General features: G+C 31.6%; 2 protein-coding genes across 3 annotated transcripts in view; one reads left to right on the forward strand and one right to left on the reverse strand.

Moving 5' to 3' along the window:
* Positions 1-2493, reverse strand: part of LOC139490707 (muskelin-like) — a 35218-nt gene extending 32725 nt beyond the window's left edge. Inside the window, exon 1 of one of the 2 annotated variants that reach the window (XM_071277648.1) lies at positions 2191-2493. In XM_071277648.1, the coding sequence (XP_071133749.1) occupies positions 2191-2267 (77 nt within the window). In that variant the 5' untranslated portion in view covers positions 2268-2493. The remainder of the gene's footprint in view (positions 1-2190) is intronic. The other variant, XM_071277640.1, reaches the window with a different exon arrangement.
* Position 2494: 1 nt separating this feature from the next.
* Positions 2495-23602, forward strand: LOC139490722 (carnitine O-palmitoyltransferase 2, mitochondrial-like). The gene is made up of 15 exons (XM_071277661.1): positions 2495-2672; positions 4823-4872; positions 5473-5672; positions 6622-6681; positions 8105-8208; positions 8814-8947; positions 9776-9880; positions 11368-11465; positions 12940-13086; positions 13678-13798; positions 16620-16816; positions 18002-18171; positions 19309-19537; positions 21617-21805; positions 22322-23602. The coding sequence occupies exons 1-15, from the start codon at positions 2607-2609 to the stop codon at positions 22465-22467; spliced, it is 2016 nt and encodes a 671-aa protein (XP_071133762.1). The 5' UTR covers positions 2495-2606; the 3' UTR covers positions 22468-23602.
* The last annotated feature ends 4177 nt before the right edge of the window (positions 23603-27779 follow it).

Raw genomic sequence — 27779 nt, forward strand, 5'->3', positions numbered from 1 at the left:
TATATGTTATGATGATATGATACTAAACCCCTAACGGGAAGGATTGTGCCTGATGTTCATATGATGAAATCATAATCTTTCAGTCAGTTTAATTGAAGTCTGGAGCTGGCATGTCAGTTAACTGCTAGTAGTCTGTTGTTATTTATGTATTATTGTCATTTTGTTTATTTTCTTTGATTACATCTTCTGACATCAGACTCGGACTTCTCTTGAACTGAATTTTAATGTACGTATTGTTATGCGTTTACTTTTCTACATTGGTTAGAGGTATAGGGGGAGGGTTGAGATCTCACAAACATGTTTAACCCCGCCGCATTTTTGCGCCTGTCCCAAGTGAGGAGCCTCTGGCCTTTGTTAGTCTTGTATTATTTTAATTTTAGTTTCTTGTGTACAATTTGGAAATTAGTATGGCGTTCATTATCACTGGACTAGTATATATTTGTTTAGGGGCCAGCTGAAGGACGCCTCCGGGTGCGGGAATTTCTCGCTACATTGAAGACCTGTTGGTGACCCTCTGTTGTTGTTTTTTATTTGGTCGGGTTGTTGTCTCTATGACACATTCCCCATTTTCATTCTCAATTTTATGATCCACTCCTAAATAGATTGAATGTTGATTGTTGCTATTTTAAGACATTACAATGTATATTTATTCATATACATGTACGACATGTACAAGCAACCAAATCTTTGTAGCATTGTCATTCCAAAAACATACAGGATTGATGTTCTATAGGTGAAGGCCATACATGCAATCGCCTGTTGTTGTTTACATCCCGACATCCTCAACAATACCTCTAATCCTTATATTTTTATCATGTCAGATGAAGATGATGAAAAATACTCATATTACTCAAAATCAAAACATTGGAATCTTTGCCAATGTTCTGTCGGCTTACATATATATACAAATGAACATGTGCTTTAAACATGTTATAAGAAATTCAAATTTTAATTTCCTTACTTTTAACATTGTTTACAAGTTGGGTGGGCTCTTCTGTGATTTGATACATGTAGTTATTGAAAACATTTTGTGAATGCAGAAGTCGTAGGTAATCACAATTCTGTAATGATAGCAGTGCTGATTGTCAATTATAAGAATTTAATTTTCTGAGTAAATAATGCAATATAGCATCATATTTTCCCATATTTTTCTAACCACTCGCTTGGCATGGGAACAGAGACAAGTGCCTGTAATTAATACACCTTATCACTATTTGTTCACCATTACTGGACAAAAATGCTGGACATCATATAGGTTTCTGTCAAATTAGCTGTCATAATACAAAATATCTGAGCCACTATGGAAAAGTGATTGTTGTATGACCATGATGACGTTAATAGTTCAAGCGGCACAGATTCTCTGGTCAGCTGGGACCAGCGATAAGGTGTATAGTCCCAGGTCCAACCATTTGTCCTTAAGGCCTCGATGACAAAGCTGAATTAAATATCAAAATTTTTGAGGGGAGGGGGGTTTTCTATTTATGCACACCAAACCATGGCAGTATAATCAGTTTGTTGAATGTGGCCATTGTCTGGCAGAAGCAGAAAGAACATAACACCCAGTTTCCATTGCATTAAAATATAAATTGAGTTCTACATCTAACAGATTTTTGTAGGATCAGATCGTCCAGTTGCAGGCACAGGTATTTGGGGCATGGACCCCCCTTTTTTGGACCTCTCTAAAAAAAAAATTGTTTGGTGTTTTTTTATTTATTTTCAATTTTCTACAATGTATAAACATATATCAAGTCTCAACAATCCATTGCTAGTCGATTGCAATAACTTTTTTACTATCCATATGAGCCCCAAGTGAAAAAAGAAGCTCATACGAGCCCCAAGTGAAAAAAGAAGCTTCTTTTTTCACTTGGGGCTCATATGGATAGTAAAAAGTTATTGCAATCGATTATTGCAATGGATTGTTGAGACTTGATATATGTTTATACATTGTAAAAAATTGAAAATAAATAAAAAAAACACCAAACAATTTTTTTTTTAGTGAGGTCCAAAAAAGGGGGGTCCATGCCCCAAATACCTGTGGTTGCAGATGGTCATGTATATATGCAGATTTGTAGTATTGTACTGTTGCGTAATTTTGGTAAATAATTTACTCATATTTAGTGTTTCTAATTACACAAATCTTTTCCTATCAATTTCAAAATTAACACAATGAAAAATATGTGTGACACATACTCTGGTAAATAGTTGTATGAAAAACTTGACCAATTTTTTATCTTGTATTTCAAAATTTCTTTTCCAGTGTCTGCCATACTTGATCTTCACTGCGTGATATTTTAAGAAACCGGAACTCAGTGATTGATATACAATTTTTTTTTATGATATAAATAGAATGCAGCTGTCCACTAAACATTGAAATACAATCAAATTATGATATATAGTTTTGTCTAGTCATTTCAATTTCCATCTATTTTCACGGCTTCGTCATTTCTTTAAAAAATATCATTCATAGTTCCGGAATCATTATCCGTCTTTCGTTAGAAATTAGAATCATTTTCAAACTTCCGTTGCCGACCGGTGCAAAGTTTCAACTAAAAAAAGCCAAAGATCCCAAAGTTTTACTACATCAACCGATCTTAGATTGTAACATTATGTTACAAAGCAAAATTTTAGTTGGGAGAAACTACTTGCAGTCATCATGCCTTAAACAGAGAAAGGTTGTCTATCTGGTTATTGAAGTGATATGATACTCAACTAAAGTGTCAACTTTTAGTTTTAGTTTTATGGAACATGATGAACTTATAACTATTTTGACCCACCATCACTTGACAGACACAATAGTTTGCTATACTAAACCTACTGACACAATACAACCATAAGCCATATTTTTTTTAAGTCCAAGCAAAGTGGAATTTTATCTCCATGAGTCAGCAAGACTAATTCTGTCTACATAGAGAATATGAGATTGTTCTAATACAAATTTATATCACTATTTGGAAATCTGTCCGGCTTTTACCAGAGAAACTGCCCCACTTGAACTATTGACATCATACAACAACCACTTTTCCATTGTGGCTTCATGAATTTTTTATTATGACACTAAAATTTTATTGAAACCTTTTTGATGTCTACTTATAGCAAATATACAAATAGGGATAAAGGTGTATGCTCATACAAACTATTCTTTATAGATTTTCTATTGCCTTTTTAGTTTAATTATACCCCATGCAACGAAGTTGTGGAGGGTATAATGTTTTTGACCCATCCGTCTGTCTGTCAGCCAGTCCTGTTTCTTGTCATCGCAACTCCTCTTAAACCACACAACAGAATTTCATGAAACCTTTTTAGATAATAAGGACATACATTTTTGTACTATGTAGATGTGCATATCGATAGGAAATTACGATTCAATTTGTTTTCTAGGAGTTACGCCCCTTTGAACTTATTTGCTACAATATAATACTGCAACAGTTTTTTTTAGATAATAAGGACATACTATGAAGACGTGTATATCGGCAGGAAAATATGATTCAATTTTTTTTCTAGGAGCTACGCCCCTTTGAACCTATTTGTTACAATATAATACTGCAACAGTTTGTCTTCACAACTTCTCTGAAACCACACAATAGAATTTCATGTAACATTTTTTAGATAATAAGGATAACTATATTGTAGATGTGCATATTGACAAAAAATTAGAATTCAATTTTTTTTTCTAGGAGTTACGCTCCTTTGAACTTATTTGCTTCAATATACTACTGCAACAGTCAGTCATTGCAACTCCTCTGAAACCACACAACAGAACTTCATGAAACCTTTTTAGATAATTAAGGACAAACTATGTAGATGTGCATATCCACAAGGAATTATGATTCAAATTTTTTTTCTAGGAGTGACACCCCTTTGAACTTATTTGCTTCAATATACCTCTGCAACAGTTTGTCATCGCAACTCCTCTGAAACTACACAACAGAATTTTATGAAACTTAGTAGATAATAAGGACATACTATGTAGATGTGCATAATGACAGGAAATTATGATCCATTTTTTTTCTTATACAATTTTTTTTTTCTTAAAGTTATTTTATTTCTCAAGTGACAATACAGGGTATGTGAGTGAGCTCACTAGGTCCTTTAATTGTTAATAAATAAAATTACTTTGCAATCAACATTAAAAGTAGATATATAAAGATGTGGCATGAGCATGATGAGACAATTCTCCATCCATGTCGCAATTTGTAACAGTAAACCATCCATCATACATGTTTGTCAAAGTACGGTACTCATAATTGATCCATATAGTATTGAATTTTAATTATCCAAAACAACATGTCAGACAGCTTTAGTTGTTTAGTAAACAACTTTGAAAATGATCATGATAAGTTTATACTTGTTATGATAATATTTTTGTAAAAAGAAAAGAATCTGGTTTTTTTCTTCTCAAAATTCTTATGCTTATGATTAATTTTTTAAGTCATGATCAGTGCAAATTGAAGAAGACAAAAAGTGATTTTTTGTACAAATATAAAAGACCTGCATCATTTGTAAAAATGTATTCCAAATAAAATTATGATAACACAGAAGTATAAAATTTCTGCAAAATTAGTCAACCGAAACAAGAAGACAGATTTAAAAGAAAACAAGATGTTTAAGAATTGGGAAATCGAAAGTACAATCAGTACATGTACATGTATATGCAACAATAGATTAATACTTTATGAGATTGAATTTTAATGTGGTAGCCCATCAGGCAAAAGGCTGATTCATTTATCACACCTATAGACATAAACTGATTAGTCTGTTTGAATTAATGTGAAGATTGATAAACACATAAGAGCCTTCATTTATAGTTTGTGTCTTATTTCAGAAATTGTGTAAAGATATAGTTAAAAGGATTCCACAGGCAAATCACTACAGGTAAATGTGTAAAACAGTTTGATTTTTTTTTTCAGATAAAAAATGTACATGTTTTATTTTCTAATCCATTGTTGATTAAAATGATATACATATGCCATTCAAAAAGATGAGTTTTATTATACTCAGAACTATATGAATATCTAACCAAGTCATTTGCATGTCTACCGAGTTAAGACATGTAATATGGGTTAAAGTCATACATGTACATGTATGAAACTTCAAATTAAAAAAAAATGGATGCATATGGTTTTTTTATAACTAAATGGCTAGTTTTTATTATAAAACTTGTGTACATATACATTTTTATGAAGAAAATTCTTTATTTGTCCAAATTTAAAAAATATTTGTTTGTAAATGTTGACTTCCCAGACAACAATTTGCCAACATGTTTTCAGTGTGTAATTAAAATGTACCTCAACATGTATAAATCCTATAATCACAATTTGCAAGTGCGAAAGGAAAAAAAATAATTTGAAAAGAGAGTCAACAAACTTAAATATAGCTCCTTTAAAGATATAAACTATATATTATTGTACATATTAGTCATGTGCTTACCTGAATATCTATGCTTCTTTGCTAATTGTTTATTATTTTTTACAGTACTTTGTCAGATCCTGACTTTCTTCATGAAAGTATTGTGCCAACAGAACATTTCCAAAAAAGTTTGCCTCGTCTCCCAATTCCACCATTAGAGAAAACATGTGAAAGATATCTTGCAGCACAAGAGGTTATACTTACTCCAGAGGAGCTCCAGAACACAGCAGTTATTACAAATTACTTTAAAAACCATGATGGACAAGGTTGTTTACTAATCAGATATGAAATATTTTGTGTTATTTAATTCATAATTTCTATGACCATGCATGTTCAAGTGAAATTCTGTTCATACATTTTGTCATAAAACATATAAATTTGTGATAATTTTCTTTAATCTTACCATATTCCCAAATTTGTTAGATCATTAGCTAAAATAAGGTATGTCAATGAATTTTTAAGAGAATGAGAATATTTGACTTTGCTGTAATGCAAAGGGTCAGTTGCATATATTTTTCGATAAACATGCTACTGATATGCTTTTACTGAAGTTAAATTGTTAAGGAGATACCAAAGGAGTAATAAAAGTCAAAATGTAAAACAGACAAGTGATTAAAATACAACACAGTGAACTAAAGCTTTATCTACACTAACCCAGCAAGGGATACTGCAAAAGTATAAGCAGCTTCTTATGCGGTATGGGCTTTGCTCATTGTTGAAGACCGTATGGTGACCTATAGTTGTTAATGTCTGTGTCATTTTGGTCTTTTGTGGATAGTTGTCTCATTGGCAATCATACCACATCTTTTTTATATCTTCTCCACTAGTGGCACCTAATCTGTTGCTCAAGACAATTTAAAATCGGTGTCAAGTGGCATTCAATGATGTCATAAGCAGCCAAGAAGATAATAGAATTGTGGCTTAGACATTTTGAACTTATCATAAAAGTTTTAGTAAAATAAAGGTTTTTTTTAATAATTTTGTACTAAAATCAGTCTCTTTAAATTCCAAGCACATGGCTTTTGATTTTTAGATGGGTTAGTGTTGATCATTACATCTTTTTTCTATTGTTGCTGTTGATATCTATTCAACATGTTCAACTTTTGTGTTGCCGTCTCGGTATTCTGACTGTTTAGGCATCATACCATATAAGTCTATTTCATATTTGTTGAAATCTTACTGCCAGAAGTAATTAAAAGTTTTCTTATGTTTTAGAACTGAACAACATTTTGATTGCTGAAGACAAGAAAAACAAACATACCAGCTATGTGACAGGTAAGGCAAGAAAAAAACACAATATAATTTTGGGAAAAATTAATAAATATAGTTTTATCTACTTTTTATGACAGTTGATTTAGGACAAAAAAATATAAAATCACATTTAATGAATGAGTATACAAGTTAAACAAACACACATTTTGTAAGAGGAAAATCAAGTGAAATATTTTGTTATAATTACATTAGATGTATGTTTCATTATTATACATTATTCTGATTGGCTACACTGCAATCTCGCATTATTCCTTATCCAACTTCATTACACGATAAAATTTATCATTCATGATGACACGAGGTCCCACAATAAAGTGCACAGGTAAATTAAATAAAAACTGGATAAAAATCGTGTTTTCATGATCCTACTTAAAAATGTAATTATAGGTATTGAATGCTTCTTTTTGTAACTTCCACGCTTCATACAAAATGTACTTTGGTCAACACTTTTACACCCTAATGAAGTTACAAAAAAAAGCTTTTCCACTTGTATTTTTGTCCATTTGATGAGTTAAGCCTTTTTCAACTGATTTTTATAGTTTGTTCTTATGTTGTACTGTTATACCACTGTCCCAAGTTAGGGGAGGGTTGGGATCCCGCTAACATGTTTAACCCCGCCACATTATTTATGTATGTGCCTGTCCCAAGTCAGGAGACTGTAATTCAGTGGTTGTCGTTTGTTTATGTGTTTCATATTTGTTTTTCGTTCATTTTTTTATATAAATAAGGCCGTTAGTTTTCTCGTTTGAATTGTTTTACATTGTCTTATCGGGGCCTTTTATAGCTAACTATGCGGTATGGGCTTTGCTCATTGTTGAAGGCCGTACGGTGACCTATAGTTGTTAATGTCTGTGTCATTTTGGTCTCTTGTGGACAGTTGTCTCATTGGCAATCATACCACATCTTCTTTTTTAAATATTCAATTCTTAAATGTAAAAAATGGCAGCTAGAAAACCTACTGGTAAATCAATATTTGTAACAAGAGAGATGAGGATAATAACACTAGATAGAGGAAAGAAAACGAAGCAATAGTTTTTATTTAGAAGCATCTTCAAATGACCAACTTTTGATTATAATCCAACTTGATCTACTGGACATCAGTAACGACTTAGACAAAAAAGGAACGCAGAAGTTAGATCTGGCAAAAAAGGAACGCAGAAGTTAGATCTGACAAAAAAGGAACGCAGAAGTTAGATCTGACAAAAACGGAACGCAGAAGTTTTATCTGACAAAAAAGGAATGCAGAAGTTAGATCTGACAAAAAAGGAACGAAGAAGTTAGATCTGAAAAAAAAAAATGTCTCACATGTCTTTCCTTTATAAAGAATTTTACTTTGAAAGAGTAATCAGTATTTAAACATACTTTGAATTCTATAATTTGAAATCTTAATATTTATTGTTTTTCCTTTTTCTGTTTTGTTGACTAGAGGCATGGTTTGATATGTATCTGAAAGCCAGAGAATCAGTAGTGCTGAACTATAATCCATTTATAGTGTTCCATAATGATCCTAAACCAGAATATCAGAATCAGGTAAAAATATCATATATAATGTATTTTTTTTTTCCATGGATGTTTTGCATCAACTTGGAGCAGATGGTATGATGAAAAAGAAATGATTTCATTCGGTTTAATGTTAAAGAGAAAAGGTACAAATGTAGTTCTATAAAACAAATCATATTTGGTATGATTTTCATAGAGTCAACAATGTCACAAACCGAAGGATGAGGATCTGAACAACCTCAAAAGGTTACATTGAAGCATTCAACAATAATTTAAACACATACTGTAAAGTAAGCTATAAAACTATAAAATGTAAGAAATATCAAAAGAAAAACCAACATCCTGACAATTTAATTTATATATTTTTTTTTTAAATATTATATTTTTATGGCAGTTTTATAAAAAAAAAATCCAAAGCTGTTTGTTAGCAATTATTTTACTTAAATATGGCCATTTGCGAATAATAACATTTACATTACTAATTTAACTACACTAGATACACATTTTGACAATAAAGTCTGATCAGACCAATAGGACAAATAAAAGATCATAAACAACACTACTAAACATGACTGTAGTTACCACATTGAACAATGCTGTGAATTTTGCATATAAAATTAACATTTGAATTTTAGCTGCTTAGAGCCACAAACATGTTAGTGTCATCCATGAAATATCTGAAGACATATAGAGCAAAAGTTTTAGAACCAGAAGTTTTCCATCTGAATCCTGGTAAAAGTGATAATTTGAAATTTAGAAATTTTGTAAGGTATGGCATTCTTATATTTGTAAGGCAAGTCTTTCAGGGGGAATATGGATCATACATTGTTTTTATCCTAGTAGTATATATTATGCCTTACACATTGATTAAACAAATTATTTGAATTGGTCACAGTTAGATTATGAAGCACTATTATGATGCAATGCAGATATATGATAGATAATTAAGAATATGAATTGCTGTACATGAAATATTTATACCCCTAATTACATTCCAAAGTGATAATACAAAAGTGATGATTTAGTTAGGGTTGTAGGAAGAAAGGCTTGAAATAATTTATTATATCTTACATATTAAAACAGGTAAAAATGGAATAAACCAAATATTTAACAAAACATTTTTAACAAAACAATAGTCCACACCAACCATCAATACTAGACTCCCAGAGAAAAACAACAACAAACAACACATAATGTAGATATCTTGACTTGGTTTAGGAACAGAATGTGGTTGGATTTAACCAATTTCATGTGTGTAACACCCCTTCTTTTCTAATATCTTGATCATACATGGTAAAAATAAAACACAAACATATTGCTCAGTGAAAATCATCAACAACACTCCCAACAGGTTTTCTGAAGTCAACAGTAGTCAGGTTACATTTTTTCAATTGGCAGAGAGAGAAAAATTTGAATAAAACAAGGTAACTGTAGAAGATACCAAAAATCTTCTTTAAAGATGATAGGTATAGATGATCTATTACCTGCAATGAAATATGTGTAATTTGAATTAAAATGTTGAAATCAAATAGAAAAAAAACATCTGACATCACAGTCCATGATCAGAATTCAGTTTGTTATTTCATTTTCTTTGTAGAAGGTTACCCGAGTTAATATCCTGGTATGGCGCTTACTGGTACAAAGCATTTCCCTTAGATATGAGTCAATATTTTAGATTATTCAACTCTACACGAATACCAAAGTAAGAATAAAAAACTCACTGTAATTGATACTTAGTGTAAACAATATTTTATTTTGGAAATAATAAGGTAAACATTTCAATATGACAGTGTTATTATGATGGGATTGAAAAGAAGTGAATTTTCACTTTTACAAATTCCTCTCTTAGAATTCTTGAAAAGGAACAACCTATAACTACATCAAAGATTGATGCAACTTGAATGTCAAGTCTTGTAATTCAACTCGTGGGCCTTATGGTTGCTTGGACATGTGTACTATGAACCAAATCAATGGATTTATTTTCTACAGACAGTAACATATAAAGACAAAATTTGTAAGGGTTCCGCGGAACCCAGTGTCTTGTCTACTTTATGAATTTAACAAAATGTTTTAAGAACTTTAACTGCAGACTGTATGTGATGTTAACTGGAAAGAAAAACTAAGTCCATATAAAATGAATATATACAAAAAAACAGGAAATATATTTTTACAAAGATTACTTCTAGATACTAGCTTTTGACCATAAACAAGCTTTGATGGAATTCAATGATAGTTTAAGAAAGTTATTAAAATTTTGAAAACTTGAACCACAAAGTGACTGTAACGTTAACTGGCAGAAAAACTAAATCCATTTGTACCTGTTTTTTTACAAAAGTTACTTCTGGATACCATCTTCTTCAAAAAATTTAACCACAGAGTGAATATTTGTGGACACCACCGCTACCACTGCTGACCACAACGGAATGCAGGATCACTATGTCTCGCTTTTTCGAAGGCTTGACAAAAATGTTTTATCAGTCCTTTGCCAATTTTATTTACTAAGACTGTCCCTTGACAGTGATTCATTAACAAATTGTTAAAAACAATGTCTGCAAGTCTGTGCCAATCTGTTTTTGGGTTTGTCTGATTGAAAAGAAATTTGAACTTTTCTATTTCATATTCAACTAATAAATCTTAAAAGTTCTATCTGATTTTTTGTCTGACGTTTTGTTGGTTGAACAGAGTTCGGAATACACAGGTCTTCTTTTGTGAACTTACAAGTACTGTGATTTGTGAATCACAGTGTCAAATACAGTTCTTAACAGTCTAGTTAGTCATTGAGAAAAACCCTTTCTTTTTGTTATAATAAGCCAAGATTGAATAATTATTACTAGTGAAAGATATGATATATTCTTGTACATTACAGACACCATTTGTTCTGAGGCAGAAATTTACTGCTAATAGATCATCACCACTACGCTAGCTGCATAAGTTCTTACTCCTGTCATGTGCTCAAATTGTTATGTGCACTGAGTCAGTTTATGTTTGTAGGAGTTTTTCAGTTAATTTCTAATTTTGAAGATTCCAAAATGAGATAATTGGATTTGACAGATTTTTTCTATAGAAACACATTTCTAGGGAAAAAAATTCAGCTTGATATGAAGTTAGATTAAGAATTTTTAGTATGATGTTATTTGAAGATGTAATTATACATGTTATAAGTATAGTGCTATTTTGTGTAATTTGTAGACATGGTAAAGATGAACTATTTACAGATGAATCAGCTAAGCATATTCTTGTGATGAGGAATGGAAATTATTATATCTTTGATGTTTTTGATAGAGATGGTAAGATACAAAATCATTATTAGGTCTTCATATAATAATAGAAGTTGATTTAGAACAGCTACGGCGGAGTGGGGAAATAAGATGAATTCTTTTCCTGTGTGGGTATAGATATGCATTATTTATGTCTTCATATAATAATAAATGTTGATTTAGAACACCTATGGCAGAGTGTGGAAATGTGATGGATACTTTTGGTTTGTGAATATGGATATGCTACAGTGCTCAAGCTAGAATTCAAAAGGGGCAGGGTGCCAGTGGAGGGCAGGGCACCTTTTTATGATAGAAGGCACTGCTCATTTCTAATGTCTACGTCCCTGTGTGTATCACGAGTTCACATATTTTTTTACTGTATACTGTATATATTGTCAATAAGGATGCATAAGTTGTTGTTATGATTATTTATTCTATAGAATACTATTTGCTTTTAACAGTCTGGTTTGATATATAAGACATGATATTAGATATTAAGGTATAAATTCCTCCAGGGTATTTTTAAATCTTCTAAATGAATGAAAGAGAAATTTGAGTACAGTTTCGTGAGGTTGATTTTAAACTATCATTTATTGATGATTAGAATTTAATAAAAAAAACTAAAACAGATTTTAGTGATGCATTGTGTTATATAACATTTGAGATTTCAAGAATTTTTCTTTACACAAGGTCAGCTTTACTGTTGAAACAAAACACTGCAATATTTGAACGAAACTTTTGCTTTTCAAATTCGAAAAGCATATTGTTGACAAAAATTTTGGTGTTTTCTTGTTTTATTTTCTGTTATGTTGAAACTCAAACCACAATCATATTGCCAGAAAAAGATGAATCCAAATGTTGAACTCTACAAGAAAAAAATTACAATGGCTTAGTTTTGTCCATCTGATGAGTTAAGCCTTTTTCAACTGATTTTTATAGTTCGTTCTTATGCTGTACTGTTATACCATTGTCCCAGGTTAGGGGGAGGGTTGGGATCCCGCTAACATGTTTAACCCCGCCACATTATTTATGTATGTGCCTGTCCCAAGTCAGGAGCCTGTAATTCAGTGGTTGTCGTTTGTTTATGTGTTACATATTTGTTTTTCGTTCATTTTTTTACATAAATAAGGCCGTTAGTTTTCTCGTTTGAATTGTTTTACATTGTCTTATCTGGGCCTATTATAGCTGACTATGCGGTATGGGCTTTGCTCATTGTTGAAGGCCGTACGGTGACCTATATTTTTTAATGTCTGTGTCATTTTGCCAGGTCTTTTGTGGATAGTTGTCTCATTGGCAATCATACCACATCTTCTTTTTTATATTACAATAGTTAACAGCTTTTTATCCATTCTTGTTGTATAATTTTAGAAGGTTTTATTGTCGATAAAGTAACTTTGTTTTGATAAAAACCCACAAACTGTAGTGAGCCATGGTGAACAAAACTGAACATTATATACTACTAAACTCATTGGATCATTACATTTGATTAAATTTTTTCTTGCAGGAATGGTTTTAGCACCTGATGTAATCATGGCCCATTTGGATTATATTCTAAAAGACAGTCGACCAGTTCCTGAATATCCTGTTGGAGTTCTGACTTCTGAAAATCGTGATACATGGGCTACAATTAGACAACAACTCTTAAATTCAGGTATTTATGTGTATTTTGTCAACAATTGTTGAACAATGCCATGACCAAAATTAGGCAACAACTTATAGCTTCTTGTACGGATTGTTATTTGATTATTTGATTTAAGTTTTTGGATTTTCCCACATTAGATTTTGATTCAGAATATATTTTTTTTTAAATATCTTGCATGCATTAAAAATTGCCAGAATTATGCAACATTTTTGCAATTCAAAACACCTTTTTGTCCTTAAGCACAACATGACACAAATTGTTTCATCAGTCAGTGATGTCATACTTAATAGGATTGATTGTCACCATGCATAGTTTTTTAACATAATTTTCACATTAATGATTATTTTTAAGTAAAATATCATTCATTGTTAAAGTAAATCAAATTAATGTTTCATCGTGAATATATGTTGGTAGCCAATTTTTTTGCAGTCTTCACACTTAAAACTATTATGTTAAGCTGCAGTGAACATTTTGCTATAGTGTAGTAAAGTTGTTTAAAGTAGGTAAAAAAACAACAGAAAAAATACCTTTAAGCAATTTTGTATTCCATTTTAACCAAGGATCACAATTCACAAAGTTTTTTTTTTCCTTTTCTTTCAGGCAATGAGAATACCCTACAGCTGATAGACAGTGCAGCTTTTGTGTTGACATTAGATGATTGTGCTCCTACAGATCCTAATGATATCACTAAAAACTTTTTACATGGTGATGGAAAAAACAGGTGCTCTTATACTACAAATGCACCCATTTCTTCACTTTTATTTTACATTTGTTGTTTTAATGAATACTTACCCAGTAGCACCATTAACAGTGATAGGGTCATGAAGGGAGAAGTTAAAATTTTAATCTGATGTTATAAAAACACACACAAAAAAGAAAAATGACAGCATATCTTACAATATATCACAAATCCAAATAATAATGAAAAGGAAACAGATGGCAACATATCTTTCATTAATGAATACCAACATTTTTCTTACGGCTCAAATGTCACTCATTAGAGAAATTAAGACTAGATAAAATCACTACTAAATGCTTTGTTTTGCAAAAGGCCATGTTTTGAATGCAATAAAGAAAAACAGTAAAGTCCTTGAAGTATCTTTCTTTTTGACAAGGAATGTATAGCTTGTGTAAATCTTAACCCTTTCAACGCTATACACGGCATATGCCGTGATGACATACGCCGTCCGCCACTGCTATTCGCGGCATATGCCGCGATGACAACGGATTTTTCATAAGGACTATTAAACCATTCGGTTTTCATTCGGGTCCTCTCTAATTTTTCCTTGTATGAATCGAGGATATGCAAGGTCTCATTTGCGCTTGAAATCCCGGCAATTTTTATTGTAAAATCATGCAGTAGAAGGAAAATTGAAGGAAAATTAAAACAAATATTTTGACAAATGCAAATGGTGGAAATCGGAAACGAAGCTGTAAATATGGAAATATTTCAGCATTTCTATGCGAAACTGATGACGAGGATTAGTTAAAAAGTTTCTTGTTATCTCAGTGTGTTTAATACATTCAATTCGTGTGGGAAATATGATTTGATCGATCATTACGAGACGTAGAAAAAGGGGGGAAAACGGAGGTTGACTGAAAATTTTGAGGACGGAGCCACTGATTTGTGCCATGATTACATTATACGTTGTGTATGGTGCAATACGCTACGGAATCGAGCAATTGGTGTCTTCTTTATTATATGGCAGATAATAAAACAAAATAGATGAAGACGAAAAGTAGTTTTTATTCAAAATTCAACACAAATGTAACAAATTACACCTTTTACCTGTTAATTACCTGAAAATGCAGGTAACCTGATAAAAAAATTTACTGAAATAACTGCCTAACAATACAGTTCATACTCTCCTGAGCATTTTTCATGCAATAACTTTTTCTGTATCTCTTATAATAAAAAAGATACAGCAGTCTGAAAAGGAATATACTGTTCTAATGAATGAACACAAAAAAATGCAGCAGCAGCAGCCATTTTTCTATTTTTTTGTGTAGCGTTGAAAGGGTTAAGTATTCATTTGATTATACATGTATCAACAGAAAAATTATTCCATTGTACTAGACCATATTTCTATTGCAATAAAGAAACAGGGTAAAATACTTGAAATATATCTGTCTTTTTTGTCGAGCCTTCGACTTTAGTCGAAAATGCGAGACTAAGCGATCCTACATTTCGTCGTCATTGTCGACGGCGTCCACAAATATTCACTCTGTGGTTAAAGTTTTTGAAATTTTAATAACTTTCTTAAACTATACTGAATTTCTACCAAACTTGAACAGAAGCTTGTTTATGATCATAAGAAAGTATCCAGAAGTAAATTTTGTAAAAATAAAATTCCATTTTTTCCGTATTTTACTTATAAATGGACTTAGTTTTTCTGCGAGGAAACATTACATTCACTATGTGGTTAAAGTTTTTAAAATTTTAATAACTTTCATAGAGTATCCTTGATTTGTACCAAACTTGGACAGAAGCTTGTTTATGATCATAAGATAGAATCAAGAAGAAAATTTGGTAAAAATAAATTTCCACTTTTCTGTATTTTACTTATAAATGGACTTAGTTTTTCTGCGAGGAAACATTTACATTCACTCTGTGGTTAAAGTTTTTAAAATTTTAATAACTTTCATAAACTATCCTTGATTTGTACCAAACTTGGACAGAAGCTTGTTTATGATCATAAGATAGTATCAAGAAGAAAATGTTGTAAAAATAAATTTCCACTTTTCCGTATTTTACTTATAAATGGACTTAGTTTTTTTGCCAGAAAAAAAACATTCACTCTGTGGTTTAAGTTTTAAAATTTTTTATAATGTTCTTAAACTATCCTGGATTTCTACCAAACTTAGACAAAAACTTGTTTCTGATCATAAGATATAATTCAGAAGTAAATTTTGTAAAAAAAAAATCACTTTTTCCGTTTTTTACATATAAATGGACTTAGTTTTTCTTCCAGTTAACATTACATACAGTCTGCAGTTAAAGTTTATAAAACATTTATTAGATTCATAAACTATCCTGGATTTTTTCCAAACTTGGGAGCTTCTTTCAATCAAAAGACAGTATCGAGAGGGAAATTTTTATTGATTTTTTTCCTCATTTTTGTTGAGTCGGCGATTAACAGCAAAAGTAGGCGAGACACTGGGTTCCGTGGAACCCTTACAAATTTTTTTAAAAAGGAAACTATATTTTGTGTAAATCTTGAATATTCATTTGATAATATTATCAACAAAATCATTCCATTGCAAAAGACCATATTTTCAATTGCAATAGGTAATAGAAAGAACTGTAAATGCAGAAATCATTGTGCGCTTTATTTTAGGGATTGTTAAACAATCATCTATGAACCAGAGTTAAATTATTGTGATTTTAAAAAATGCTGCATACAAAAAAAAGTTATCAAAAGTTTTATTTTTGTGACTTCTATATCATGGCAATTTTTACAATAATAATAACTTCACAAATTTTTTGAATTTCTTATGTTTATAGTACTTTATTTCTTTGAATAAATTTTTCTTTTTTTCAGATGGTTTGACAAGAGTTTTTCATTGATATTTGATAAGGAAGGTGTTGCTTGTGTGAACTTTGAACATTCATGGGGAGATGGTGTGGCTGTAGTCCGTTATATTAATGAGATATACAAAGATTCAACAGAGAATCCTAAAGTACACCCTGACACTAAGCCAGCAACTGTTGATTCTTCTCAAATTGTACAGTGCTTAGGTAAAACAACATTAATGTGAATTGATAAAAAAAAATGTGCATGTGTAATGGTTTGTATTGTAGTGTGTTATTATCCAAAAAAAGATAATAATAATATTGTGATTTTCTTAACCTTGACCTTAAATCTTAAACTATATGTTTTTGATAATAAGAAAAACATAGGCCAAACATAATGTTGACAGGTTTAGAACAAAGATGGTAATTAATTTGTTCTCCTCCAGTTTAAGATACTTAGTCTGTTAGTTGTTTTTAGCTCACCTGTCCAAAGGGCACCACTTGGCGTCCTTTGTCTGTCGTCTTGTCTGTAGGTAACTTTTAAAATTCTTCTACTGAAACTACTTAGCCAATTTTAACCAAACTTGGCCACTATCAACTTTGGGGTATCTAGTTTAAAAAATGACCCGGCCAACCAACAAGATTGCCACCATGTCTAAAAATAGAACCATGGGGGTAAAATGTAGATTTTGGCTTGTATCTCTGAAACCAAAGCATTTAGAGCAAATCCGTCAGTGGGTAAAGTGGTTCATCAGATCAACATCTATCTGCCCTGAAATTTGCAGACGAATCAGACACCCCATTGTTAGGTTGCTGCCCCAAAATGGTCAATTGACCCTTTAAGGAGTTGTTGCCCTTTAAAGTCAATTTTTAACATTTTTTAGTAAATTTTTGTAATCTTTTACAAAGATCTTCTCAACTTTATCTACTGGGCCAAATAGAATAAAACTAAGCCACACTTTTCAGTAGGGTATCTTGATTGAAAAATGTATCTGATGACCCTGCCATCCAACCAACATGGCTTGCTATATAGATGGGAAAATTGTTAAAAAACAAAATTTCAAATGGTCACAACTTGAACACTAATTTAAATAATGATAAGGTGTCTTCAGTAATTATTGTAAGATTACACTGGGATGACCTGCTTTTGATTTAACTACTGGGCCAAATTAAACCAAACATGGTCTAAATCAATTTTGGGGTATCTAATACTATTTATTATGATTTAACCTTATTTTACATGATTTCCAAAACCATCTGCATCAGGTGAGCGACACAGGCTCTTGAGAGCCTTTAGTTTTTAATTTTATTTGCCTAAAGCATAAATTTTAATATAACTTAAAATTGATACTGGATGTTTCATACAATTCACCATAAAATTGTTCTGTTATTTTCTCTTTATTTCTATAGATTTCACACTAGATAATAATGTAAAAGAAGCTATAAAAACAGCCAAGATCAATTTTGATAAACATGTGGGTGCTTTAGATCAACATCACTTGGAGTATTTTAAAATAACAAAGAAGACAGCTAAAGAATTCCGCATGAGTCCTGATGCTCTGATGCAGTTAGCTATACAGGTATTTTAACTGTGGATTCATTTATTTTAGTGGGTACCAATTTTCGTAGATTGAGGAAAATTTGCATATTCACAGATATTTGATTTCCTGGTATAAAAAGTCAGCATTTAATCACAGCAAATTTGCAATTTGTTGAAATTTGAGGAATCCACAGTATTTTATTGAAAAATATGTTATGATCATAATTATCAACCGACAATGAAAGATAGAATTGATTGAATTACTTTACCAGTTTCATGAGCAATTTATTAGTTATTTCCCTATGTTCCTTTAATTCCATATTAAGAAGATACTAGTTTCACAGAATACTGCTTGAGTGGTGGATATAGATTCTATCTTGACATTTTGTAGGTTTTGAGCTTTTATTTCAATGTTAAAGACCTTTTTAACTGTCCTTATGATGAACAGCAATAAAAAGCACTGTTTCTTTAATATTTTAGATAATTTGTAGCAATTTGTTAGATTATTATCTGATTTGAATCAACAACTCACCATTTATTTTTACACTAGCTAAACAGAAACTTTATTTACCAATTCGTTTTTATGGAGACTAATTTTTAAGAGACTTGGTTTAGGTTATTTTTCTGAAGAATATTGTGCAAGACCTGATTCTTTCATGCCATTATCTACAGATATTTCGAATCTCATCCTGTCAAAATTGCCTGTGTGAGATATTTCCATGTGCTTGGTTCATTGTCCATCTATTGTAACGTTGTACTTTTTTCCGTTATTGTTGTTTCTATGTTTGATATTTAAAATTTGTCCCTATACATTAGACAAGCAGCTTTCTACAAACAAAATATTTGAATATGTAGCTATTTAAAGACATATTTTCTTAATTGGCATACTACAAACAATATGGATAATTTTTAACTATAAATATAACATGTTCTTTTCAGATGGCCTACTACAAGTAGTATGGTAAATTTGTAGCTATAAATATAACATGTTCTTTTCAGATTGCCTACTACAAGTAGTATGGTAAATTTGTAGCTATAAATATAACATGTTCTTTTCATATGGGCTACTACAAACAATAGGTAAATTTGTAGCTATAAATATAACATGTTCTTTTCATATGGCTTCTACAAACAATATGGTTAATTTGTGCTTATAGATATACATGTTCTTTTGCAGATGGCCTACTATAAACAGTATGGTAAATTTGTTGCTACATATGAATCTTGCAGTACAGCAGCATTTAAACATGGCCGAACTGAAACAATGAGACCTGCCACAATGTACACTAAACAAGCTGTTGAGATGATATGTAAACAAAATATCACAGCAAGTCAATTAGAATTAGGAAAAGCATTAATGAATTGTTCTGATCTTCATAACAAACTAACAAAGGATGCCGCAATGGGTAATATATATATATTACATTTAAATGGAATTGTCTTGGAATTACATCTGTTGTACTTACGTTATTGATTTAAATTTGTCACAGTAGAAATGTTCTTAAAAGGAAAACTAAGCCATTGATTGATTGAATTCAATGAAGGTGAGCTCATTTTTTGATGAGGGTGAATTTTTAATAGAGAGGGAGCCGTGGAGAATGTTTAAGCGGCTTCCCGACGCACCGGATCATGAACTGTGATTCAAAATGATTGTGGTAGGTATCTGGAATTAGGCAATAAGAATGCTAATGTGAGTCTCTACAGAGATGCTTATAACTGTTTGTTCAGAACAAGATCTTTGGCCCCTCCTACCATGACCTTTACCTTCTAAATTGTGTTTATTTACAAAAATCTTCTCCTCTGAAACTACTAAGACAAATTTGTCCATAATCATCAATAGGCTATCTAGTTTTAAAATTGTGTCCGATGACCCTGCCTGCGAACCAAGATGGCTGACATAGCTAAAAATAGTACATAGGGTTAAATGCAGTTTTTGGCTAATATCTCTGACACCAAAGCATTCAGAGTAAATCTGTCAGGATAAAATTGTTTCTTAGGTCAAGATCTATCTACTCTGAAATTTTAAGACCATTAAAGTCCCCTGAATTGGTAATTTTAAGAAAATTTTGCAGCTTTTGGTTATTAATCTTGAATATCATTATAGATAGAGATAAAATGTAAACAGCAATAATGTACAACAAAGTAATTCCTAAAAATAAGTCAACGTAACCAAAATGGTCAATTGCCCCCTTAAGGAGTTATTGCCCTTTATTGTAAATTTTTACAAAATATTTTCCACTGTAATTACTGGGTCAAGTTCATTATAGATAGAGATAATTGTAAGCAGCAAGACTATTCAGTAAAGTAAGATCTACAAACACATCACCAAAGCACAATTTTGTCATGAATTCATCTGTGTCCTTCGTTTAATATGCACATAGACCAAGGTGAGCAACACAGGCTCTTAAGAGCCTCTAGTTGTCTTCATTATTTATGTTTTTGCCAAACAGGGTTTTTTGTTGAGCCTGCAACTTTTGTTGCAGAAAGCTCGACATAAATATAGTGATCCGGTGGCGGTGGTGTTCTTAAAAGCTTTATTTTTAAGAAGGTGGAAGACCTGGATGCTTCATACTTTGTATATGGATGCCTCGGTCACTAAGTTTCTGTCAGTCACATGTCCAATGTCCTTGACCTCATTTTCATGGTTCAGTGACTACTTGAAAAAAAAGATAAGATTTTTTGTAATGTTAAATTCTCTCTTATTATAAGTAATATGATAACTATATTTGGTATGTGGGTACCTTGCAAGGTCCTCATGCCTGTCAGACAGTTTTCACTTGACCTCAACCTCATTTCATGGATCATTGAACAAGGTTAAGTTTTGGTGGTCAAGTCCACATCTCAGATACTTTAAGCAGTAGGTCTAGTATATTTGGTGTATGGAAGGACTGTAAGGTGTACATGTCCAACTGGCAGGTGTCATCTGACCTTGAGTCTTTATGTAGACGAAACGCGCGTCTGGCGTACTAAATTATAATCCTGGTACCTTTGATAACTACTTGACCTCATTTTCATGGTTCAGTGGTTATAGTCAAGTCTGTGTTTTGGACTGTTTTTCGTATACTGTATGCAATATAGGTCTACTATATTTGGTGTATGGAATGATTGAAAGGTGTACATGTCTAGCTGGCAGGTGTCATCTGACCTTGACCTCATTTTCATGGTTCAGTTGTCAAAGTTAAGTTTTTGAGTTTTGGTCTTTTTTTCTAATACTAATTGCATTTTCATGGTTCATTGGTCAATGTTTAGTTTTCTTGGTTAATTAAGTTTATGTGACAGTTGTAATAAAGCTTAATATTTAGGACTATCAACATAATATTATTGATTAGTAAATAAGGCGAGACATTTCAGTTTGTGCACTCTTGTTTTTCTTGCCATGTTCTACATGCACATATATTTCTGAGTTTGTTTGTTTTTTTGTATTGTCTTCTTGTCATCTACTTGATTAACATTATTACATGAAGGCTTAATGTTTTCTATTGTAGGTAATGGCTTTGATCGACATCTGTTTGCTTTAAGGAACCTAGCTGAAAAAAATGGCACAAAAACAGAAATGTTTTCAGATCCAAACTATGCAAAGATCAACCATATTATCCTGTCAACTTCTACTGTAGGTAGTCCTGCTATCAATATAGGAGGCTTTGCTCCTGTTGTTAGGGATGGCTATGGAGTAGGTGAGTTAATTTGTGGGATTTTTGTGTGCTATTTTCCTTTAAAGCAAGTGGATAGTTCTTGAAACTGGTAAATATGCATGATCTCAAACAAATACAAAGTCAAACTGCAATTAAGAGCCAAATGAAAAATAGTTGGTGTCATCTAACTTATATTAATTAGTGTCTCTAATTAATATATAGTATTTTGGTTAGATAAAAAACAATGTATGACCTTTTAGTCAGTGCTTCTGTGTTGACATGAATTATCATTGATATGGTCGTAATTATAATAAATGAACTGTTTACAAAGCTTTCAATTTTTTGATATAGAAAATAGGAATAGATTACCTCAGCTGTATTTGGCAAAACTTTTTAGAATTTGAGTCCTTAATGCTCTTCAAATTCTTACTTTATTTACTACTTTTTAAAATCAGGCAGCACTGATGGGTATTTTGTAGACAAAACGCTTGTCTTGCAACCAAAATGCTAATCCTGGTAACTACAATGAGTTAATTTACTTATGTTTTAATATTTCAGGTTATTCAATAGAAGACAACAGAATAGGATACAATGTCACTAGTTATCCTCCAGCCACAAATGTACAAGACTTTATAGAATGTCTTAGTGAAAGTTTAGATGACATCTATGAAATATTCCATGGAAGAATACCAAGACAATCATAATGATAGTGAAGATGATAGGATCAATTTATTTCTTTAAGGAAAATCCTTTATAATCAGCAAGTGAAGGGACCATATTTTTTATCTGTTTGTCATTGATATAGCGAGAAGATTATTTATTTAATATATGGATTTGATTTCTTTATTTGCTCTTTTGTGTATGTTTAATTCAAGATCAAAGTTTGAACAATTATTTATCATGTGCAATCATATAGAGATATATTATTATGTGATTTAACAATCATTGCTTATTTTGAGTAAGCACAAACTTCTGAAGACAGCATTATGTATCAATTCAAATGTTTAAAATATAGTATCACCTTGCATTTAATGAAAGCTTAGAAAAATTTTATGCAGTTGTTTAAACCTTTTATCTTTGCAGTTTACCTCAGTTCAGTGTGTTCTTATAATCAGATTAGGAAGTTTTTTAACAGGCTCAAATGTTATTGAAGACTTTACTTGACAAACTATCCATTTTGATAGTCAGATGTAACAAAAAATTTTAAACCTAAAAAAAAAACAGCAGACGAAACAGTTTTATGAGAATAAATATCAACCTCATGGGATTTTAAAGTCAATTGAATGATAGAGCAGTGGATATGCTAGTGTAAAATTGTTGTTTAACACTGCAAAGGAAATCTAGGGTAGCATGGTTGTATAACACAGCTAGGGATACCTTTAATATTAGTTGAGTTTTACATATATTCCTTACCTTAATACCTATACATGCTCTAGTGACTTTATCTAAATTCTGATTGATTTATATGAGTGAAGCTCCAAGTTTGGCATATTCAGTAGTTTTATATAAGCATACCTTTTCTCTGCTTCTTGTATCAGTCCTGAAAGATAAGTTGGTTTATAGTAATGCAACTGGGTTATTTGGCAAATAGCGAAATTATACTAGCATTTATTTTAACATTTGCTACCTCAAGTAATGTTTGTAGGGGATAAATAGTTGCGAACTTTTTCTAGCGTATATCTGTATTTGCCTCCTTGAAAAACTAGTGATTGAATTTTTAATTTGTATTGCCTATAAGGTATTGGAAATGTATCAATGTGTAATGTTAAACAGAATGTGTTATATTTTTTTTGTTTACGATTTAGATATGAATTAAATTTATATTTATATACACCTTAATAATTTGATGTTTTACTTTCTATTTAAAAGTTTTGTAGAAACCATCATTATTTGTTTTATTCAACTGCTTGGAAAATCTGTGTCTCGGGTCATAGATGACGGCACAGCTGTATTCCACTTGTTGCAGAGACAACTCTGTCCGTTGATCCTTATTTATGAAATCATCAGGTTTGACTTATCACCAGATAATGATGTAAAATGTATGATGTGTGTCACTTGTGTAATAGGAACTGCTTTTCTTTTATTTGGAGTTGTGTTACCACAGATTTTTGGAAATGGTCAGAGTTGTTAATTAAAATTTTTCTGTGTTGTGTTTTCGTCTTTTTTATGGCAGTGATGTTTAGTGATTTTTTTATTGTCCCCCTTGATATTTTTCTCTCCTTCTTTAATGAATGTGATTTCCAAAAAGACTATCTGGTTATGATAGTATGTCAAACAGGTAGCAATATCAAGCAATTTCCTTGTCTTAGCACAAGAAAAATCAAGCCAATCATTTTCTTTTTTAAACTGTTCCGTCAAAGAAAAACAGGACAGGTTTGATGTTCAATATGATTTTCACTTTTAGGAGTTTTGGTTCTTCATTACTTGAAAAATACTGATTCATATGATAACCCCTGTGTGCAAATACTTTGAGAAAAACTCAATTAGTTTTTTTTTTTATTGTATATGTTGTTTCTAATGACAATATTGATTTTGACAATTTTCACTGTTGCCATTATAGACCTTCATCCTTGGTTAGTTGAAAAATTACCCAATCTAGTTGTTAAGACCTTTAACTTGAAAAAAGTAAAATTACAAAAATACCTGAACTTCAAGGAAAATTTAAAATGAAAAGTCCCTTATCAAATACTGTTATATTCCTTATTTCCTTATGCAGAAAATGGTGGATCAAACCTGGTTATATAACTAGCTTCACCACTCACTCAATATCAGTCACAAAAAAATCAATTATATTGATCACAAAGTGTGAACAAAACAAACAGACATAGGTAAAAATGTGAAAAATAGGGGTACAGCAGTAAACATTGTGTTTTAATCCTAATCACTAAGTGTTCAACCAAATATTTTCAAATTTCAATATATTGTTTTTGATGACAAAATTGAGTTCAAGTTTGATTTAACAATTTCAGCCAATGCTATTCAAGAAAATCATGGTTCTTGATTTGTTTAACAATGACATTTGACTTATAACTGCATTTATCAAAGAAGACACATCAAGCTTGATTTGTTAGACACTACCTTAGTTCTACAAAAACAATTGAATCTAAAGAAATTGAAAGCACAGGATGCAAAGCCCCAAAAGGCTTGATAAAGTCTTGTAAGAAAAGTCAGGATTTGGCAACAAATATAAAGAAGTAATTGAAAAGAAACAGTAATTTATCAATGTTTCAATCTCTATAATTCATTGTATATAGATATATATACAAATCAAGTTAAAAAAAAACGAATAATAAATAACTCCAATAGTTGTGAGTGAAGATGCAAGTAACACTCTTCTGTTATGCATGTGAGTGTAGTCTCAATTATAATGTCACAGGGAATATATGACAAAGGTATTTTTGTAACTTATTTGTGCATGTTTCATGTCATATCAGACTAAAATTTAGCCCTGAATTCAATTATATCTAACCTCAATCAGACGAATTATTTATCATTAGTCAAGGCCAAGGTCACACCATTGCATAACAACATTTGAAAGTATAATAGAGCAGAATATTTATTGTATCTGGTATATTATATGATCATTCGATATGTAAACTCGATTTGCTTTGACTTTCTAATTTGATAATAAATAGAATAATGGTTTATAAATTTATTGTTTCTGAATTGCTTTACAAGATTTTCCTTATATAACCAGGAATCTGCAAAACTAAACATTAATTTGAAAGCCAAGGTATTATAGATACTTGTTGAGCCATTAGTATATGACAAATTGAAAATGGGCCTAAAGGAATACTAGTAGCAAAGATTAGTTATGATCAACCTAGGCTAAGGGAATTGCAACCTTAGCTACTTTAAAATATATTTAAAAAAATGTCGTGGATTCAGGATATTATGAATCATCTAAATAGGAAAGCCATGACTACTGGGGTTATGGGGTCAACAGACAACCAGCAATGCCATTGACCCAGTTCTAGTCAATAATTCACACTTGATAAATATTTTGCATCTGAATCATTTTTAAGGATTGCCTTTCTTCTGGAAAGGTCAAACCAAAACAATTGGAAAGCAGGGATGATTAAATATTAAGGTACTATATAACCAAAAGTGTCCTAAAAAGAATAGCAAAAACAGTCTAAGGACATTTTTTCATAAGGGAAATGTAATCTTAGTTTCTTTGCTAGACTATATAATGTAGTTGCCTATGCCAAGATCTGGAGTGGTTTCATAAGAATATGTTATTTTGTCCTCCAATGTCTCTTTAGGTTAACCACTCAACTTTTTTCACGATATAACGGGTTTATAAACAACTGTTTTATAAGAAGGTTTTGCTAGCAAAAAAAAAACACGTTTAACCCAGTATTTTCTTCGGATAATACATGCCTGTACCAAGTGACTTAGTCCGGTATATGGCAGTTGTTTTTCACTTGTTCTGTTGGTTTGTAGCCTACTGGGCCCGGTATATGGCAGTTGTTTTTCACTTGTTCTGTTGGTTTGTAGCCTACTAGGCCCGGTATATGGCAGTTGTTTTTCACTTGTTCTGTTGGTTTGTAGCCTACTAGGCCCGGTATATGGCAGTTGTTTTTTCACTTTTTCTATTGGTTTGTAGCCTACTAGGCCCGGTATATGGCAGTTGTTTTTCACTTGTTTTGTTGGTTTGTAGGCTACTAGGCCCGGTATATGGCAGTTGTTTTTTCACTTGTTCTATTGGTTTGTAGCCCTTTAGTCCCGGTATATGGCAGTTGTTTTTCACTTGTTTTGTTGGTTTGTAGACTACTAGGCCCGGTAAATGGCAGTTGTTTTTTCATTTGTTCTATTGGTTTGTAGCCTACTAGGCCCGGTATATGGCAGTTGTTTTTCACTTGTTCTATTGGTTTGTAGCCTACTAGGCCCGGTATATGGCAGTTGTTTTTTCACTTGTTCTATTGGTTTGTAGCCTACTAGGCCCGGTATATGGCAGGTTTTTTTTCACTTGTTTTGTTGGTTTGTAGGCTATTAGGCCCGGTATATGGCAGTTGTTTTTTCACTTGTTCTATTGGTTTGTAGCCTACTAGGCCCGGTATATGGCAGTTGTTTTTTCACTTGTTCTGTTGGTTTGTATAGCCTACTAGTCCCGGTATATGGCAGTTGTTTTTTCACTTGTTCTATTGGTTTGTAGCCTACTAGGCCCGGTATATGGCAGGTTTTTTTTCACTTGTTTTGTTGGTTTGTAGCCTACTAGGCCCGGTATATGGCAGTTGTTTTTATACGCCCGTCGTCTTTTAGACGGGACGTATTATGGTATACCGTTGTCCGTCCGTCCGTCCGTCGTCCACGCTTCGGACAATAACTCAAAAACACTTTCACCAATTTCCATGAAACTTAAGTGAATTGTTTATATCTATTGACGTAAGCTCCCTTTCGTTTTTTTTTAATTTCAGATTTTAAGTTTTGGATTTATGGGGCTTTATTCATAAAAAAGGGGGGATTTTCAACACTTCGGACAATAACTCAAAAAGGCTTTCACCAATGTCCATGAAACTTTGGTGAATTGTTTATATTTATTTACGTAAGCTCCCTTTCGTTTTTTTGAATTTCAGATTTTAAGTTTTGAATTTATGGGGCTTTATTCATAAAAAAAGGGGGGATTTTCAACACTTCGGACAATAACTCAAAAAGGCTTTCACCAATGTCCATGAAACTTTGGTGAATTGTTTATATCTATTGACGTAAGCTCCCTTTTAATTTTTATAAATTTCAGATTTTAAGTTTTGGATTTATGGGGCTTTATTCATAAAAAAAAGGGGGATTTTCAACACATCGGACAATAACTCAAAAAGGCTTTCACCAATTTCATGAAACTTTGGTGAATTGTTTATATCTATTGATGTAAGCTCCCTTTCAATTTTAATAAATTTCAGATTTTACATTTCCGTGTTATGAATTTTTATGCTTAAAAAATGGGGGATTTTCCAATTTTGGGACAATAACTAACACTTTCACAAAATTTTATGCATTTTTGATAAATTGTTTATAT

Source organism: Mytilus edulis, chromosome 1, assembly GCF_963676685.1.
Source record: "Mytilus edulis chromosome 1, xbMytEdul2.2, whole genome shotgun sequence".
NCBI classification, from domain to species: domain Eukaryota; kingdom Metazoa; phylum Mollusca; class Bivalvia; order Mytilida; family Mytilidae; genus Mytilus; species Mytilus edulis.